The sequence below is a fragment of the Myotis myotis genome, unplaced genomic scaffold (assembly GCF_014108235.1).
Source record: "Myotis myotis isolate mMyoMyo1 unplaced genomic scaffold, mMyoMyo1.p scaffold_m19_p_2, whole genome shotgun sequence".
NCBI lineage: Eukaryota > Metazoa > Chordata > Mammalia > Chiroptera > Vespertilionidae > Myotis > Myotis myotis.
In genome coordinates, this window is record NW_023416324.1 from 294,641 (window position 1) to 313,105 (window position 18,465).

Consider the following 18,465-nt stretch of genomic DNA (forward strand, 5'->3'; position numbering starts at 1 on the left):
CCTCGCGCCCCGGGGAGGGGGTGCCGCCCGGCCTGACGCTGTGCTGTTTCCCTCAGGTGACGGTGACATTGTAAATAGTATGTACGAGCCGGACCCGGACCTGCTGGCGGGAGAGAGTGCGGAGGATGAGACTGAGGACAGCATCATGTCCCCCATCCCCATGGGGCCGGCGTCCCCCTTCCCCACCAGCGAGGACTTCACCCCCAAGGAGGGCTCGCCCTACGAGGCCCCCGTCTACATCCCCGACGACATCCCCATCCCCCCCGACTTCGAACTGCGAGAGTCCTCCATCCCGGGCGCCGGCCTGGGCATCTGGGCCAAGAAGCGGCTGGAGGTCGGGGAGCGCGTGGGCCCCTGCCTGGCGGCGCCCCGGGCCGCGCTGAGGGAGGACTTCGGCTGGGAGGTGAGTGTGATGGATCGCGGCGTTTATCTCGGGCTCCATCTATTTATAAGCCCCGATTCCGGCGGGAGGGCGGCGGGGAGCGTCCGACGGTCATGGTTCCCAGGCCTATTTTATCCCGCGGCTCGCATGACGCGACTCCCAAAGCATCAAGGCCCCCGGACCGGCAGCCCCACCGGCCGCCCGCCCCGGAAATGTGTCTTTAATGAGCTCATGTCTTAAACCGCCTGAGCTGCCCGTCTGGTCTGAGGTGCTAAGGCTGCGAGCTCGGGGGCGTGGAGAGGAATGGGGTGTCCCGGGACGTCTCCACTCCGGGGAGCCTCCTGCACATGGGGCCGCTCCCAGGACACGCCCGCGGCCGCGCTGTCCCATGCACATCCACCCCCGGCCCCCGGCCCCCACCCCCCGGCTCCCTGAGAGGAGCCCCCGCTTCTCATATTAGTGGGGTGCACGCTCTCATCCTGCCGGAGGGGAGTCGGCAGCTTAGCCCAACAGCCGAGGTCTGCCTCGATGGTCCTGAACCCCAGTGGTCAGGAGGGTGGAGGCACAGGTGAGGCTGCTGACGCCCCTAAGGCGTCCCTCCCTTGGGGTGCCCTGCTGCGGCCACCAAGGGCCCTGGGCCCCATCTCGGGCTTCGCTGGTCTCACGGGTCGGGGACCCTGCTGGGGAAACGCGGGTGCCGCCAGGCTCTTGGGCCGGGTCAGGTCTGGCAGGAGGGCGCCATGGCTGGGACGGGGCAGTGAGGGTCGGAGAGCCTCTCCGGAAGGTGGGACCAAGGGGCCCTGCCCCTCCCCCACCCTCCCATGAGGCTTTGCAGCTTCTAACCAGGCCCATCAGGCCCAGGCTCTCCCCAGAGACAGCGCTGCTCAGGCGCCCTCTTTCCAGCTCATTGGCGGCTCCTGAGCCCCCCCCCCCCCCGGGCACCTCCCCTGCGCCCACCCTGTGCTCTTTCGTGGCTCCTGGGACGTCCCCTCGGAGCCAGGAGAGCAGCTCTGACAGGGACAGGCGTGTGGTTTGGGCTGTGCGTGGCATTTGGCAGGCCCTGGCTGTCCCCCCCTAACCCCCCGTCCCGCCCGGCTGTGGGGAGCGTGATGACGGTGCTGGGGGACAGGCGCAGGGGGCCTGGGCTACCTCGGGAGCCGGTGGCTCTGGCCGCTGCGGGGAGCACGCACCGCTCAGGCAGCGCGTGGGCGACCTGGAGGGCTTGTTCGCTTGGCACTGCCACAGGCTCCTGTTGGCTCTTTTTTAAGGAACGGCCATGTCGCGGCTGCTTGCTGGGTGCCCGGCCTGGTCCGGCCGCCCTGTTATCGTCCGGGCTGTTGACTTTGCGATATTATTTATTCTCGGCGAACGTGAGGGAACGCTGTCCCCGCGGCGCCTCCCGCCTCGCAGTGGGCTTGTCCGGTCGTGACCCGCCAGCGGCCTTTCATGCCAGCAGCTCGGGAAGTGTTCGCCCTGCCCGCGCCCCGGGGCGCACGGGGCACTCAGGGCGCGGGCACGGGCGCGTCTGGCTGTTGCGAGCTGGACGCCGGCTACCTGCTCGGGATCCATCTTGGGGCTTCGTGGCTCCAGCGAGCGCGTCGGCAGCTGTCTGCGTCCCTGTTGCATTTGGGAGCCTACGGAAGCCACTGCCTCCCTGGAACCGGGAGGGGCGGGCAGGTGTCCCCAAAACTCAGGGCGACCCCACTTTCCCCTGAAACCGACCAGGCGGCCGAGGCTGCCTTCTAGCTCAGGGCCGCCGTGTGGGCCTTGGGGCAGGACGCCCCGTCAGCAGCCTCGTGGGGGTTTCCCGCGGCCCCCTCGCCGGGTCATTGCCGCCTCGCTTGGTTATCTCGCCTTCCGAGTAGGACGGGCGGCTCGGGAGAGCGGCGACTCTCAGGTGCCCCATCCCAGCGGCAGAGGAGTGGTCCCTGGTCGCACCCGGGTGGGCACCGGGAGGCCTCAGATCCAAGCGGAAAAGCCGGCTCCACAGCCTGGATCTTTCTGGGAGTCCCCACGCCCCCAACGTAAATCCAGTGGCCTGACCCAGGGCCTGTGGCTCCGTCCGCAAGACGCTCTCCCTGGGCCCGCGGGGAGCCCGGCTCCGCAGGCAGTGCGATGGGAAGATAACTGGACACGCCCTACCGGCTGTGGCTCAGCGGATGGAGCATCGGCCTGCGGACTGAAGGGTCCTGGGTTCGATTCCTGTCAAGGACACATATCGGCGGCAGGCTCCTCCCCCGTTGGGGCTCATGCAGGAGGCAACCAATCCATGTGTTTCTCTCATATCACTATTTCTCTCTGTCTTTCCCTCTCTCTTCCACTCTCTCAAAAAAATCAATGGAAAAATATCCTCGGGTGAGGATTAAAAAAAGAGAAAAAAAGCTAATTAGACAGCGGTTAGCGCGTGAGAGGCAGGTGAGCAGGTGAGGTGGGGCGGGCCCAGGACCTCGGAGCAGGTCCCGGAGACAGCGTCCGGAGGCCACGATCCCACCACAGCCCCCGATTGTGTCTGTGCAGTGGCTCAGCCTCAAGCTGGTCGTTGTTGTGTAAGTCAGGGTGGTCTGGTTTTACCGCCGTCTGCGCTACATGGTCTACATGCCATTCGTTTGCTGCGAGAGGAGGTGGGGACACCTTAGCAAAGATGACAAAAGACACCCAAGGAGGGTCCTGTGTCGGCGTGGGCTCCCGGGGGGCAGGGTCCACGCTGGCAGGGGGATTCCCTGTCCGCTGGGCCTGGGAGTCGGGCACACAGAGGGGTCCCCCCACAGACACGGAAGGTGTCACCCAGGCCTGAGTGAAAGCCACGGTCAAATGGATTGCGCTTCCCCTCATTCTGGGGCGCCCTGGAAACCGTTTTCTTTCAACCCTGAGACTAACATTGTTTTCCTGGACGTTCCATTGGAATCAAATCCAAGGCCCCTTTCCTTTCGTCTTCATGTGGCTGACATCCGGTCTGGCCACGCCCGGCCCCGGGGTCCCTCACACTCCGGCAGGACACGCGTCTCTCCCTGGGCCCGACATGGGTGACCTACAACCTTCAGGGTCAAGGTTTCATGCAGGAGTTTTTCTTCAGCAAAATGGGAACGCGGGGTTCGGCCGGGCAGTGAGCCCTCCTCCCACATGTTGTAGACCTCCCGTCCCCTGGGTGCTCGGAGGAAACCTGGAGGTTCCTGGCATTTTTTAAAAATATATTTTTATTGATTTCAGAGGGAGAGGGAGAGAGAGAGAGAGAAACATCCATGATGAGAGAGAGTCATGGATTGGCTGCCTCCTGCACAGCCCACACTGGGGATCGAGCCTGCAACCCGGGCCTGTGCCCTGACCGGGAATCGAACCCTGACCTCCTGGTTCATAGTCGATGCTCAGCCACTGAGCCACGCCGGCCGGGTGATTCCTGCCATTTTGGAAGGAGACACACCCCAGGTCAGGTGTATCTGCCCCGCACCCCGGCCTGGCCAGGCACGTCAGTGGGGACAGATGGGAGTTGGGGTGAGTGGAGATGGCCCTGGGCTCCATCAAAGAGAGGTAGCCTGTCCCCGAGCCCGGGTGACGCCTAAACACTGCCCCCCCACCCCCATGGGCTGCCTGCCTGCCGCCGTGGCCGCCACACACCCGGCCCGAATAAATCACCCCCTGATTGCATTTCATTGCCCTGGGGTCTGAGAAACAATGATTTGATCATCTGTTGAGTAAATGATGACATTTATCATCGTGCTGTTTACTTTGCTAATTAAGAGATGGCTGTGAGTGACAGCCCAGAGGGAGGGCTGTGGCAGCGGGCTCCTCAGTCACCTGCCCGGGGCCGGGCCCTGCAGCTGTGACACCCTCCTCTCTCGCCCCCTGCTGTGGGGCCTGGTGGGCGGGGAGTGCCATGCCCGGCCCCGGGGAGCCCGCAGGGGTGAGCCCACCCCACTCCTGCCTGTGCCCGGCTTGTCTCTTGGTTGGGTGCCTATCTCCCCAGAAAGCGAGGCCGGCGGTGGCAGGTGCCGAGAGCGTCGCCGGGCCTGGGCTGTGGCTGGTGCCTCAGCACCTCTGCCGCTGCTTAAGGGGCCGGTGGACATGTCAGCGTGAAGGGGGGCCTCCATCCTCCGAGCCACTCACTCGGTGCATCGCCTCACCCTGAGGCCTTAGCTCTGAGTATTAACACTCGTGTTTGCTGTTCAGCCAGCAAACAGGCTGCGTCTGGGCCAGGCCTGTGGGAGGCTCCAAGGTGATAGGGAGGACCAGGCCCACCCTGCACCCCTGGGCCTGGGGCTGCAGGACACCCCGCGAGGCCAGGGCAGGGGACGCCACAGGAGAAAGCTCCGCAGCCCGCACTCCCGGTTCCGGGACACTCCTGGGACTTCAGGCTAAGTTCCTGCCCGGACACGGGCCTGGAGAGAGGCCTGGGCTCAGGAGGAGCAGTCGGAGCCCCACCCACCTCCGCACACCCTGAGGAACGCGGTGGGGGTGCTCCTGGCCAGGCCGCGCGTCTCACAACGGGAAGAAGATGGGGGCCTGTTTTGGGTGGAAAGTGGCAGGAGGAGGACACGGGGCGGGTTCGGCTTCTGAATCTCTAGGACGGAGCTTCCTTGGGGACCCCGATGGAATTCTCGGGTCCCAGAGGCTGAGTCACCCTGTGGGGGAGGGGCAGGGCCACTGGGAGTTCCTGGTGCGGCCACTCTCTGCATCCTGGGCCCTCGCAGGCTGAGGGGCTTGCAGGGTCACATGCACCCCCAGGGCCGCTGCCTGAGGCTTCCCCTCCACCTCAGTCCCCCCCTCTTCCTGCGTCAGCGTCTCCCCTGCCCCCCTCCTCTTCCGTCTGAGTTTGCAAAGGAAGCTGTGAGGTTGGCGCTGGAGGGTCAGGGCGGTTCCTGAGACTTGCCCGGGGTGTCTGGACCTGATGGCCGAGGCCTAGATCCGGGGCCTGACCTGACCTGCGTGTTGGATCGCTGGGAGCGTCAGAATGACAGGTGCCTGGGCCGGAGAGAGGCTCCGCCAGCAGCCCCGTGGGCCCAGGTCTGTCCTGGTTTAGAGCCCACCTGGGCGTCGTGCTTGTGAGAGCATCCAGAAAGTTCCATGGGCAGTCGGGGCCAGACAGCAGATCTAGAGAGAAAGAGGGAGGGTCGCCCGCCCTCCTGCACCTGCGCGGGGCATCGGACGGCAGCTGGCGGCGAGGCGCGCGGAGGCTTCCGGAGGGCGCCGCCTGTCCCAGGGGCCAGAGAGGGGCCGGGCGTCGGTCCCGCGCAGACGGTGCTGCTTGGTGGCCAGTGTGTGCCCCGCTCGGCACGCTCTCTGCCCTGAGCCGTCGCCTGCCCGCGCTTGCTGGTGTGCCTGGCGGAGGGGCACCTCGCTTGATTTTCTTCAGCTCACCTTTGATTCCGATCATCTCATTGCTGCTTTTTTAGAAATATATTTTTATCGATTTCAGAGAGGAAGGGAGAGGGAGAGAGAGATAGGAACATCAATCATGAGAGTGAATCATGGATGGGCTGCCTCCTGCTCACCCCCCAATGGGGATCGAGCCCGAAACCCGGGCAGGCGCCCTTGACCGGGAATCAAACCCTGACCTCCTGGTTCATAGGGTGGCGCTCAGCCATGGAGCCACACTGGCCAGGCTCATTGCTTTTTTTCCTTTGTCACTCTGATAGGGCCAGGTGCTGGGGAACAGGGCCTGGTGCTGGGGAACAGGGCTGGGTGCTGGGGGACAGGCCCGGGTGCTGGGGGACAGGGTGCTGGGGGACAGGGCTGCGTGCTGGGGGACAGGCCCGGGTGCTGGGGGACCGGCCCGGGTGCTGGGGGACCTGCCAGGGTGCTGGGGGACAGGCCCGGGTGCTGGGGGACCGGCCAGGGTGCTAGGGGACAGGGTGCTGGGGGACAGGCCCGGGTGCTGGGGGACCGGCCAGGGTGCTGGGGGACAGGCCCGGGTGCTGGGGGACCTGCCAGGGTGCTGGGGGACAGGGTGCTGGGGGACAGGGCCGGGTGCTGGGGGACAGGGCCAGGTACTGGGGGACAGGGTAGGGTCGGTCTAAAGCAGGGGTGGGCAAACTTTTTGACTCAAGGGCCACAATGGGTTCTTAAACTGGACTGGAGGGCCGGAACAAAAGCGTGGATGGAGTGTTTGTGTGAACTAATATAAATTCAAAGTAAACATCATTACATAAAAGGGTACGGTCTTTTTTTTTTTTTAGTTTTATTCATTTCAAACGGCCCGCGGGCCATAGTTTGCCCACGGCTGGTCTAAAGGATAAAGACCCAATTCTGGGGCTTCCTGTGGGTCTGATGGCCACATGAGCTACAGCCTGGTGCTCTCTGCCCCGAATCTGGACTGTTCTTTGTCTCACAAACTCCAGGACCCACACCGGAGATGCCCCAAATCCCTCCCCCCCACTGGACGGGACCCCCAGATCGTCCTCGCGGAGGCTCCCCGCCGGGCGGGGGCGTGCCCGATGCTGCTCCGCTCGGCCTGTGTCGTTGGGTTTTATTTGAGGCCTCGAAACACGGCAGGGGCTTTGCTTCCTGTTTTTCTCGTGACCATTATCTGAGCGCCTTTAGGAGGCAACACACACCTGCAGGACCTGCCAGGCCCACGTGGCCGCCCTGCGCGTTCCCACTGGCGCACACGGGCCCGGACAGCAGGAGTCAGATGGGGCCCTCGGCGACCTCCCTCTCCGCAGCCTCTCCGGGCGGGCGCAGTGAGGGGGCCGTGTCGCCAGCCCCCGCCCGCCCTCCTGGCACCGTGACATCAGGTCCGGACATTTTTAGCCCAAGAATGCCCTAAACGCGCTATCTCGGGCCGGCCGCCCCGGGTACATCAGGAATTTAGAAAAAGGAGCGAGAATGACTAAGAATACCTCCCGGCGCTCCTTTACTTCCTTAAGGGGTAATAACTCAGCCCCGGGCCAGCGAGCGGGACTTGCTTTAAATAGCGCATCTGATTCACAAGCGAAAAAGGAAATGAATATTTTCTCTTCGTATTCTAGAGACGTCCACGCATACCAGCGTCCTCGGCTCTTCCCTCCGTGTCTCACACCCACCGTGACAGCCAGACCCACCCGCAGCCCGGCCCGGCTGTGAACAGGGGCCTGGGCGATAGCGCCAGGTTGTCAGGACAGGGGGGAGGGGGGAGAGGGGAGGGGGAGCCACACCGCTCGGCCTTCCCCTGGGCCCCTGACCGCTGCCCAGGAGAAGGGGGCTTCCCTCCCTCTCTCCTTTTTCTCTTTTTTTCCCTCAGAAAAGGAGGGACAGCACGTCAGGGGGGAGGAGCCAGGATACCTGGTGGCCCCGGGCCGCGCAGGACTAGTGGGGCCGCCGGGGCTCCTGAGGGCGGTCACCCTCACCCCATCAGCTATGCTCAGTCCCGAGGGTCCGGTCCAGTGGGGGAGGTGGCCTCCTGGAGACTGGCCATGACGGCCCCCTCCCCGAGGGCCAGGCGGTGATGGCCAAGGGGGGTCCCGGGTACCGATTGTCCCGGTCATGCCTGGAAACCCCCGGGGTCCTCACCATTCTCCCCCGAGTCCTAGAGAAGGGAGGGGTCAGGCAGGGTGGCACGGGAAGTTGGCACAGGGGTGAGGCCAGATTCGGGACCCCTAGGCATCGTCTTTCTGCCCACTCCCCCCGAAGTTCATGAGGCCAACACTTCGGAGAGCGGGGCCGCAGCCCCACCGCCTGGCGCCCCCAGTGAGGGCAGCCCCACTGCCACGGCCTGCGGGCGATGGCCTGACCCTCGGCTCCTCCAGGGGACGGGATGAGGAGGTGTGGGGGGACAAGGACGTGACCCTGGCCTCCGTCTGTGCCCACTCTGCCCCCAGCGAGGCTGGCTCTCGAGTTCGGCCTGAGCCTGGCCGGCCGGCCCCCCTGCGCCAACCCCGTCTCCGGGGACCCACCTGCTGAGACTGAAGTATCTGCCGGGCCCGGCACTTACTGGGAAATATGTCTATTTCTAGCACTTTCCCAGCAGTGGCCTCGCCGGGAGCAGACCAGGCCAGGAGGGCGGCCCCTGAGGGTGGCAGCTACTGGCCAGGCGGCTCCCTGGGGATCCCCAGCGCGGCCTGGGCCGGCCCGTCCTCCAGCCCCTCCGTGGGCCTCCCCCGCCGGGTAGGACGCGGGTCCCGGGGTGGCAGGCCATAAAAGGTTCCCTGGGCCATGGGACGGGGCGCACCTCCCGCCGGGCCTGTCTGCTTATCAGGCTCCTCTCGAGTGGGAATCCGAGGCTGGTCACCCCCGTGAGGAATGTGTTCTCAGCGAGTCGCAGGCCAGGCCACCTCTCAGCCAACCCCCGCCCTCCTGCTCTGCTCGGCCCCGGGGCGCTGTGGGCGGCCACTCAGAAGGCCCTGTCGGGGGCAGGGGGGAGGCCGTGTCCCCAGCATCGAGGGTGCTCCTGTGGCCCCCCATGTGCTCCTTACTTGTCTGGGGCCTCGTGAATCCCAGGGCCTCACAGCCTCACAGTGACTTAAATCAAGTGACAGGTGCGCCGTGGTGTCGGGGGGGGGGGGGGGCGGGGGAGGGTGTCTCCTCCTCCGAGAGGAACGATGCTAAGACGGGGTGGCCTCGTGGGTGGGCCCGGGAACCAGAGCCCGGCCCCAGCTCCCCTGTGCGCCCGGCCGGCCAGCCACTGCGCTGTTCCACGAGTGTCCCAGGGAGTCGGCTGGAGAACGGCCTGGCCTCCCGCGGCCGTGCCCAGGGGCATCTGTGGGCCCAGGCTTGTGGCCCTCTGTCCCCGCAGACCAGGGCGGGCAGGGGTCCCGGGCAGGCTGCCGGCCAGCAGGCGCGGCCCACGCTGCCTGGCTCCGAGGCGGCGGTCCTCGGCCGGGCGGGTAATTGCACGTCCATTGTGTGAGCCGCTGCGCCGTGTTCAGACACCCACCTCCACTCCCTCCCCATTGACGCTCTCTGAGTCCACAGGGCTTATCAGTGCAGTCACTCCGCGAGCCCAGCTAAGGTTTCTGGCGTTTAGGCCCCGGGCATTGTCCGTGCCCGCGGCGGCGAGATAAACCCTCACCCAGAACAAAGTCGCGCTGACCTTTTACAAGTGGAAGCGCCTTGTCTCCCTCCAGACCAATTTATCAGCCTCCCTTTCACTGCGGGCAGCACTGCCAAGGGCGGGCGGGCGGGCGGGGGATGAGGAGGCCTGGCTGGTGCTTCTCCCCGCGGACACCCAGGGGCTCATGGGCTGTGGCGGTGGGAAGGGAAGGGACTCGCCTGGAAGATCCAGCCAGGTGAGGGTCAGGGAGGACAGGGTCTGAGGGTGGCTGAGCCTGGGAGGGGGGCCCAAACCCCTCCCCTGGCCTCCTTTAGGTCCCAAGGAAAACCGTGGGTGCAAAGGCTGAGCCAGATGCAATAGCGATAATAAGGCGGCTCCAGGCCCGAGCCCCAGGAGGGCCTCAGGGACCCCGGGCGACTGCTCCTCGGTTTGCCCACCCCCCCCCCACTTCCTAGGGCGGGGGCTAGGCAGGGAGGAGAGGCTGCCCAGGGCCAGACCTCAGGCGCGTTAACACAGGGAGCCCTTGGGGGCTGAGGACCTGGCCAAGAGCCCATTTCTAGAAGGTGCCATGTGCTTGGTTCACACGGTGAAGAAGCGCTGGGGGCCGAGAGCAGGGGGGGGGGGGGCAGCCTGCTGCGCCCCAGGCGTGCCGACCTCCCGTGCTTGCCCGCTGGGCTCGGGGCCGGAGGACGCCTCGAGGGACCCGCCTCCCCTTTCTGACATCGGAGCTTTCGAAGGTGACTGACCTCGGAGCATCGGTGCTTGGGCCCCGCCTCCTGTCATCTCTCGTCTCCAGGGAATTGGGGGCTCCAGGCCTCGGGGCAGCTGGGGCAGAGCCCACAGCTCCTCGGGACACCTGGGTGCACCTGGGTGCCGGGCTCCCCCAAACTAACGATGGCACTGCCCCGAGTTCGCCCCTTCCCTGAGGCTGAGGGCACCTGTCCAGCAGGGAGACCCCGCGGGGACGGCTGCCCGGGGGAGGGGACCCTGTGCTGCCCAGGCTCGGCCCGAGGTCCCCCGCGAGGGCGGCTTTCCTAATGGAGGGGGCTCTTCCCTGTACTGAGGCAGGGCCTTGGGGGCGGGTCTGCAGGGCGGGGCCGAGCCCCAGGGCCGGAGCCCTCGGTCAGCTTCCCCTGAGACCGAGGTGGGGGAAGGAGACACCTGCCGTCGTCCGTGGCAGATCCGGCCTCCCGACCCCGGCGGCTGAGATGTTCACGTCACGGGTGGGGATGGTGCGCGGGCGGAGGGGCAGCTTGGGCTCAGGACACTCGGCCGAGACCCCCACGCGCTGTCCCGTCTCTGGGCCTCAGTTTCCCCACTTGTTAAGCAAGAGGGTTGAAGCAAATCTTCCTGAAGGTACCCCCAAGGCTGGCCTGTCCCTGGACCCTCGGTCTTTAAGGGGAGACTTTCATCCGTGGGGTCTGGACTGTCAGACGGCGCGTCCCCAGACTTGGCCGCGGTCTGTCCCTTCGGAAGCTATGCTCCCCAAGACCGGCGCCCTCGTCTCTGATGAGCTCTCCATCGCTGGGGTCACCGATAAACGGAAGCTCCCATCGGCCGCCTCCTGCCGGACGCCCGGGACCTGTGCCTGGCGTGTCCGATGCGTTTCTCCAGGAACCTGCGCAGAAGGGGGCGCCTGGGCCTCCGGCAGCGATTCCCACGCGGTCCCTCTGACGCCTGGACGGGGGTTTGAGGAGTGAGGCGGCGCTTTGAGAACAAGGAAGTCGCTGCCAACTGGCCTCAGCGAGTTCTCATTCGACGGCAGCTTTCCAACAGGCTGGTTAGGGGGCAGCCGGGCCGTGAGAGGGGCTGCAGACAGCGCCAGTCACAGCGCGAGGAAGGCGGGCGGGGCCGGGTCCCCGAGATGCCGCTGGGACGCGGACTCGGCGTCCTGCAGTCTGGGGCCGGGGGTCCCACCCGGGGTGTCAGCAGGGGACACCCGTCCCCGGCTCTCTCCTGACGGTGGTGGTTTGCCGGACATCACTGGCTCGTGGACACATCACCCCAAGATCTCAGCCGTCACCCCCACCTGCCCGCTGCGCCCCTCTCTGTGCGGACGGTGCCAGTCCTGCTGGGTGAGGGCCACCCCACTGCAGTGCGACCTCGTCTAGCCAGTCACCCCGCAGCACCCCTGTTTCCACATCGGCCCCATCAGCAATTCACCCCCAGCTGGTCCCCTTAGAGATCGAACACCTGCCGGGTCATTGCCAGGCACTGGGCTGGCCCACCTCGCCCTGCGTGAGGTGCCGGCCCCTCTCCCGGCCGTGGGCACCCGGAGGGAGGAGTCAGGACTGGGAGCACGGGCCACGGAGACCAGGGGGGTTAGCTAACGGAGGGGATGCGAGCCCACCTTAACAGGAAGAGACTTTTAGGGTTCGCACTTGCCGCCAATTCCCCCATTTCGCACGTGAAGGTGGCAGCAGGGAAATGAACGGAATCGGAATTGGCCTGGCCACCCCTCGCCATGCCCTCCCAGGTGGGTGAGCCTGGACGCCACCTGCCGGCTTTGACACGTGTTCTTCGAGCAGGACAAATCGGGGGCAAAATATGGGGGTAGAGCAAGGTTGCGTGGACACTGGAGGGAGAAGTGGTCACCAGGACACGGCAGCGACAGACGCCCCGCCAAGCCCACGGCTCCGAGGAAGAAGCGGGAGCAGGGACCCCCACACGCCGGCGCCCCGATGCCGCCCGTCCCAGGTCCGGAGGAAAGCGTGGCTCCCTTCACAACCGGGGGCCGGGAGGTCTGGCGCCTCAGAGGCCGGCTGTCCAGCCACGTCCAGGCGTCTCGTCTCCCGCGAGCGGGGTGGGCGCGGGAGGGAAGGCGGTGTGGACCCGCGCTCCTCAGGCTGGGAAGGCTGCCGGCCCAGCCTGTGCCCCAGCCCAGAGGTGCGCAGCCCGAAGGCCTGAGGAGTCCAGTCCCAAAGGCAACAGTGGAAAGTGGGTGACGCCGGAAGAGAGTGGGGGGACGGGGGGCCCGCGGGCGGCTAATTGGAGTGCGGCCAGGCATGGGGGGACAGGCGGGCACCCGGACAATGCACTCGGAGCCGGGAGCCAGGGAGCGGGACTGTTATGGAATGAGGGGGAGCCAGCACCCCGAAGGAGGAGAGGAGGAGGGGAAGCTGCCGGACAATGCGGCCTAAGCCGGCCATTCACCCGGGAAAGGCGCTTCCTCCTCTCCTGGGGGGAGGCGGCTCCCTTTTGTCCCGCGGGGGCGGGCCGCGCTGGGGGGCACTCACCTAGGCTGGGGGGGCGGGCATTGAGGCTAGTCCCGTGCGGGCAGTGGTGACAGCGGACACAATCGCGCAGCACACAGGGCTCCCAGAGCCCCTCTGCCTTCGCGAGCCCGCAGCCCAGCAGGCCTGACCCCGCCTCCCGCCAGGCCATCCGACCGCTTCGTCTCCACTGGACACGCCATTTCCTGGGCGCTCAGGGGCCCATGCGCCTGCGAGAGGCCTAGCCCGGTAGCTGGATGAGAGAATGATGTTTCTGGAAGCAGCAATAAAACCCCATAAAACACAGACATGGGCCAGCCGGCAGCCTGCCCGGACAAAAAAAAGTGTGTGGGGGGAGGGGGAGGGGGACGATACAGGTTCCATAAAAAATAAACACCGGCCGGCCCAAGCGCTGCGCTCAGTGAGTTCACGCGTTAATTGATCCTCCAGGCACGGCCTCCTAACCCAGCTTTAACCGAGCACGAGGTGAGGACGGAGGCGGCCTCTGGTTGTGGGCAGCTGGGCAGCGTGTGCAGAGGTGGGGGGTGGTGCTGGGCACTCCCGGGGGCACCGGGACGGGCGTTCCTGGCTGGCCCTCCACCCCCAGTGCTGACTCAGTACTGGGGGGCCACCACAGGGAGGGGACCGGCCACCCCTCCGTCCGCTGTGCCACTCAGACCCTCCTGTCGGACCCGAATGCCATTGGGTTCAGGGGCCCGTAGGACCTCCCGGAGGCGGAAGCGAGGCACCGCCCCCCGCTTTCCTAGCTAGGGCCCTGCTGGGGGGGTGGGGAGGCCGGCACCAGCCCACTGACCACCCTGGCCGGGCCCCGCAGGGCTGTGGTCAGACCGGGAGGGGCCCAGGTGTGCACCCGCTGTGGGAGCGCCGGGGAAGGGAAGGTGCTTGGCTGGCGCTGTGGCTTTGTTTCCGGGTGTCCCTGGGGAGTCGGGCTCTGCCACTGCCCTCGGGGGCCACACGTCCCTCCTGTCCATGGGGCCCAGGCCTGTCAGGTGCCCCCAGGCGGAAAGCCTGCAGGGCAGGCACAGACCTCTGTCCTTGGGGGTGACAAGCACATATGTTTGCAACAAGGAGTCCCTGTCGGGGCGCCCGGGGTGCCGTGGGGTGTCTGGCAAGGGGAAGCGAGTGACCTCCTATAGGGCCGCCCACAGTCCATCCCCAGCCGGCAGGTGCCTGACCCCCCGGGTCCTCGGGCCTCGGGGCGGAGACCTGGGTGTTCGTGCCATGGCAGGTGCGCGGTACTTCCTCCGCGGACCGTGACCCCGTCTCCTGAGCAGCAGCCAGGAACTCGCGGGCGGGCGGGCGGAGGGATGGGAGCTCGGGACGCAGCCTGGAGCCTGGTCAGGGGAACCCGCCTTACAAACGTCCCCAGAAACCGAGTTTGGGGAGTGAATTTTGAAACACGCTGTGGCCTCACACACGCCCCGTCACAGAGCGGAGGGCGAGGGAAGCACCACTGGTCTCCTCTCCGAGGAGGGTGGCCACACGGGGCCCCGGGAGGTCCACACGCCTGCTTTCCCGTCCACTGAGCGCCTGCTGCCAGGAAGGGGGTGCGGCCAGCGGGACGCAGGGGAGAGGGAGCCCACAGCCAGGCCCTGAAGGGTGGTCGCCGGGCAGAGGAGCCTCCCAGGCAGGTGGGCTCGTCCACGCGGGCCCGTGCGCCAGCTCCACCAGCTCCGCCCCAAAAGGACTGCCCAAGCCCAGCCGCGTGACTCATGGCTGAGCGTCCACCTACGAACCAGGTCAGGGTTCGATTCCAGGTCAGGGCACAGTCCCGGGTTGCGGGCTCGGTCCCCAGTGTGGGGTGTGCAGGAGGCAGCTGATCCACGATTCTCTCTCATCATTGATGTTTCTCTCTCCCTCTCCCTCTCCCTTCCTCTCTGAGATCAACAAAAAGTTTATTAAAAGAGAGAAAAGAATTTCCCAGAGGAGTTCCAGCCCGAAGCTGTTTCTCCCTTTTATGACTCGAAAAGAAATTTGCAACTACCAAGTGGGAGGTCACTTAATTAATTCCATGACGTCACGTGTCCGCTCACGGCAGCGACACGTGACATTCTGTCCCGGCGAGGCCAGGGCACGTCACCGGCAGCGTCCAGGAGGCGGCCGCGTGCACCTTAGTTCAGAGCCGGGCTGCGTGACGCCGGGGAGGAGCTGACGGGGGGTCGTCCCCGTAGACTGAGTTACCCTGTAGGTGTGAGCAGCGGAGGCCGGAGTCCCTCACGCTATCCCTGGCTCGATGGCAGGGCGGTCCCCAGACCGTGTCCACCGCCCTGGACTCGGGTCCTGGCTGTGCCCTGTGACCGCGGGGTGGCCCTGAAGCAGCGACCCCACTGTGCCGTGCCCCAGTGTCCCTGTCTCCGTAGGTCCAGCCCCTCGGGCTGAGGCGTGACTGCAGGAGACTGACCTGGACCCGCCCGCCCGGGGCCTGCCCAGTGGGGCCGCGTCCAGACAGCTGGTCTGTCTGCGGTTGGTGGTGCGTGTGCCTCGCAGTCAGAGTCAGGGTGTCTGCCCCCAGGGGTCACCCGGGAAGTGGCGGGAAGGCAGGGGTGCGCCCCCCACAAAGGCGCCTCTGGCTCCGTCGACAGGCGGGCCGGGACTCTGACGTGGGCACTGTCCTGGGCATGGCGGGCATTGGCATGATGGGTGCCGGGCACCCCACCCCAAGCTGGGACACTCAGGAGGCCCCGGGCACGGCCAGATGTCCCCCCTGAGAGCACGGGGCTCACGGAGGGGCCGTGACCACTTCCACGCCTCTTCCTGAGGAGCTGTGTCCTCGGGCCCTCAGATACGCTGCCCTCAGGTGCCACCCCGGGGCCGGTGTGGCCTGCAGACTCCCACGTGCCCAGTGCTGGCTGTGCCCGGCTCGGCCCTGCCCTGCCCGGCGTGTAGAGGTCTCCGTGTGTGTGTTCCTCATCCCTCCCGGCGCCAGGAGAGGGACTGATTCACGTGGCCAGTCCCTCCGCGGGAGGATGGGGTGGCACCGCCGGTGGGTTCGGGGCCAGGCTGCTGGTCTCTTCTCACAGCCCGCAGCCTGGGCACCACCCCTCCTTATTCAGAGGGGCAGCCCTGTGGCCCCCAGGTTTGTCCTGAGGCTTCAAGGCCGGTGTCAGGAGACCCAGGAGAGACACGGGGAGCGGGGTGAGGGGCCGCCTGCCACGCTGACCGCTCCTCCTGCTCTAGCCTCTGTCCCACCCTGAGGGGCACAGCGTGGGGTGCACCCAGGGGTGGCCGAGCAGGTCCCAGGCCCTTGAGGTGCAGCTCGGCCCCCTGCCCCCCAGGGCTGTGGCACAAAGCGGGCTCAGCACAGGGATCGGGGTGGCCTTCCGGGGCTGAGCACGGCTGTGGCTTCTACCCAGGACCCCACACGGGGCAGAGGGACTTGGGGTGCAGGAGGGGCCCGGCTCGCTCTTCTGGGACCGGGTTCCTGTTCACAGGCACTGGCTGCATTTCCTTATTCACTGTGAAGGTCAGCATTCCGTCCAGAGGTGACTGAGTCCCCCCCCACCCCCACCCCACCCGTCCACCTGGGAGGGGGCGGCTGTGGACATAGCTCCCCGGGAGTTCACTCCACTGGATCCCGAAGGAACTCAGAAGGGGGTGCTCTGTGCTCCACGGCGGGGAGGGCGGGGGCCAGGAGGCCATCGGGCGGCGTTTGAATGTCTTAGTCAAAAATATGGGGAAGTTTGGTTCCGGGGACGAGAAAATTAATCATTGACCTGAAGTCTGGGGAGAAAAGAAACAGGAGATAAGGGCTGAAACAGGCCTGGCTTGGGGTTGCCAGGCCGGTCACGCTGGAAACCCACGGATTCCAGCAAACGTCCCCGTCCCACAGCCCGCCGTGGCCGACCCCGTGCCACAGGCTGTCCTGGCCACCACGTGATCACAGACAGACCGAGACCGCGGGCCCCTCCCCTCTGAAGGTCACGGCCACGGCCACGTCCCCGTGGAGGGCCAGGCAGGCAGCCAGGGCTGGGCGTGCAGTGGCTTTGCTGGGAGCCTCGGTCCCGCCTGCACATCTCAACAGAAGCCTGTAGGTGCAGGTGGAATGTTCCGGAACGCCGAGTGGAGAGTTTTGTGAGACTGATTTACTGCAAACAGGGCTGGCCCCTCTGCTTGGGAGGCGTGCCCTGCCCCGCGGCCCCGCCTTCAGAATTCTCCAGACCCCGCCGAGGGAGGCCCTGCGAAGGCCCGCATTCTGGGAAGCGGCTGCCGCCGGCCGGCCACCTTCTCGGTCTCGGGGGACGCGGGGCCCGCGGGGCTGGCATTGGTTCGCACGCCCGTCTGTAGGCAGCGTTCTTGTGCAACGGGAAGGCTCGGTGGCACTTCCGCGGGACGTCTGCCAGAGGCCTGACGCCTGAGGCCGCGTCTCGGCTACGACAGTCGGTGACTGTCCACCCGGCCTGTTTGACACAGCACCGCGGTGCCCGAGAACACGACGCGCTGAGCCAGTGCCGCGTTTACGGCGCCGCTGCCAGGAACCGCGTGCTGGGCCGCGTCCATTCCACGGTGAAGTCCTGTCCTGAGCTTGGGGTGGGGGCGACCTCAAAGGTGTGGGGCGACACCGACGTGACCCGGCAGAGCTGAGCTGTGACAGATGGGGAAACCGAGGCCCAGGAGGCAGTGTGTCTGTGTGACTCAGTTCCAATCTCGGTGGCTTCAGCCCCACAGAAAGGTGGATAAAATGTGCCCAGGACGTTCTTGGTGCACAGACACCACAGGCCACGTGGAAGGGACTGGAAGGAAAGAGAATTTGCTGCGGCGTGACCCCCCCCCCCCCATAGGCAGGGCAGAGGGTGCGTACCGTTCTCGGCCTCTGGCCGTGTTTGCTGATCTTGCCACTCATTCCGCACTTATTCTCCATCCCTGAGTTTACTCACCCCTTAGCTATTTGTCTATTTACTCATTCACTCACTAGGTATTTATTTAATCACTCGCTACACATGTATTTTATTCGCTTGACTGTTTATTAACTTATACATGTGTTTACTCACTCATTAGATTTACATGTTTATGTGTTCACTTGGTGAGGGCTGTTTTTTATTAAGTTATTAGCTGTTTATTTGTGGAATCATCCGATGACTTATTCGCTCAGACACCTGCCTGTTCACGCCTCCACTAGACGTGTGGGCTTCCTCCCTCACGCGCCCGAGAGGAGCCGTGGGCTTGGGCTGCGTAGACGTGAGGCACAGGCGGGCCCCAGAGAACAGGCTGCTCGGCTGGAAGCAAAGTCTCTGGTCTAATCGGCGGCTCCGTGGCTCCGCTCGTCCTGCTCCGTGACATGGGGACTTGGTCCCCAAGGTCCCGGCCTTGGCCTTGGTCTTTTTGGGCGCACACGAGGCCATTGGCCATGTCCGCGGGAGCAGCGCTGGCCGCGTCGGTGCCCCCTGCACGCCCCTGGCCTGTTACTCTGATGTCAGTCACCAGCCAGGCCTGCTTCTTGGAGAACCAACGTGCAGGCAATGGCCCAGGCGCCTGCACCCTGCGGAGGCCTTCGTGTGCGTGCAGGGGGCCTTCCGTGTGCAAGCTGGGGGCCTTGCATGTGCAGCCGAGGGCCTTGTGTGTGTGTGCAGGGGGCCTTGCGTGTGCGTGCAGGGGGCCTTGCGTGTGCAACCGAGGGCCTTGGGTGTGCGTGCAGGGGGCCCTCCATGTGCAGCCGAGGGCCTTCCGTGTGCGTGCAGGGGGCCTTGCGTGTGCAGGCGGGGGGCCTTCCGTGTGCAGGCTGGGGGCCTTCCGTGTGCGTGCAGAGATGCCTTACATGTTGCATGCAGAGATGCCTTACATGTGTGCACACTGCGGTGCGGTCCATGTGTGTGCCGACCCTGCAGCGAGGGCCCGGGCTCAGCCTGCGTGGGGGCGGGTGTGTGTCCCGCCCCTCCCCCCGGACGCCTCCC

General features: G+C 65.9%; 1 protein-coding gene across 3 annotated transcripts in view; it reads left to right on the forward strand.

The window, feature by feature from the left end:
- The window catches only part of PRDM16 (PR/SET domain 16), a 275,916-nt gene that overhangs the window by 88,059 nt on the left and 169,392 nt on the right, over positions 1-18,465 (forward strand). For all 3 annotated transcript variants that reach the window (XM_036351807.1, XM_036351809.1, XM_036351808.1), the window contains exon 2: positions 57-403. In XM_036351807.1, the coding sequence (XP_036207700.1) occupies positions 57-403 (347 nt within the window). The remainder of the gene's footprint in view (positions 1-56; positions 404-18,465) is intronic.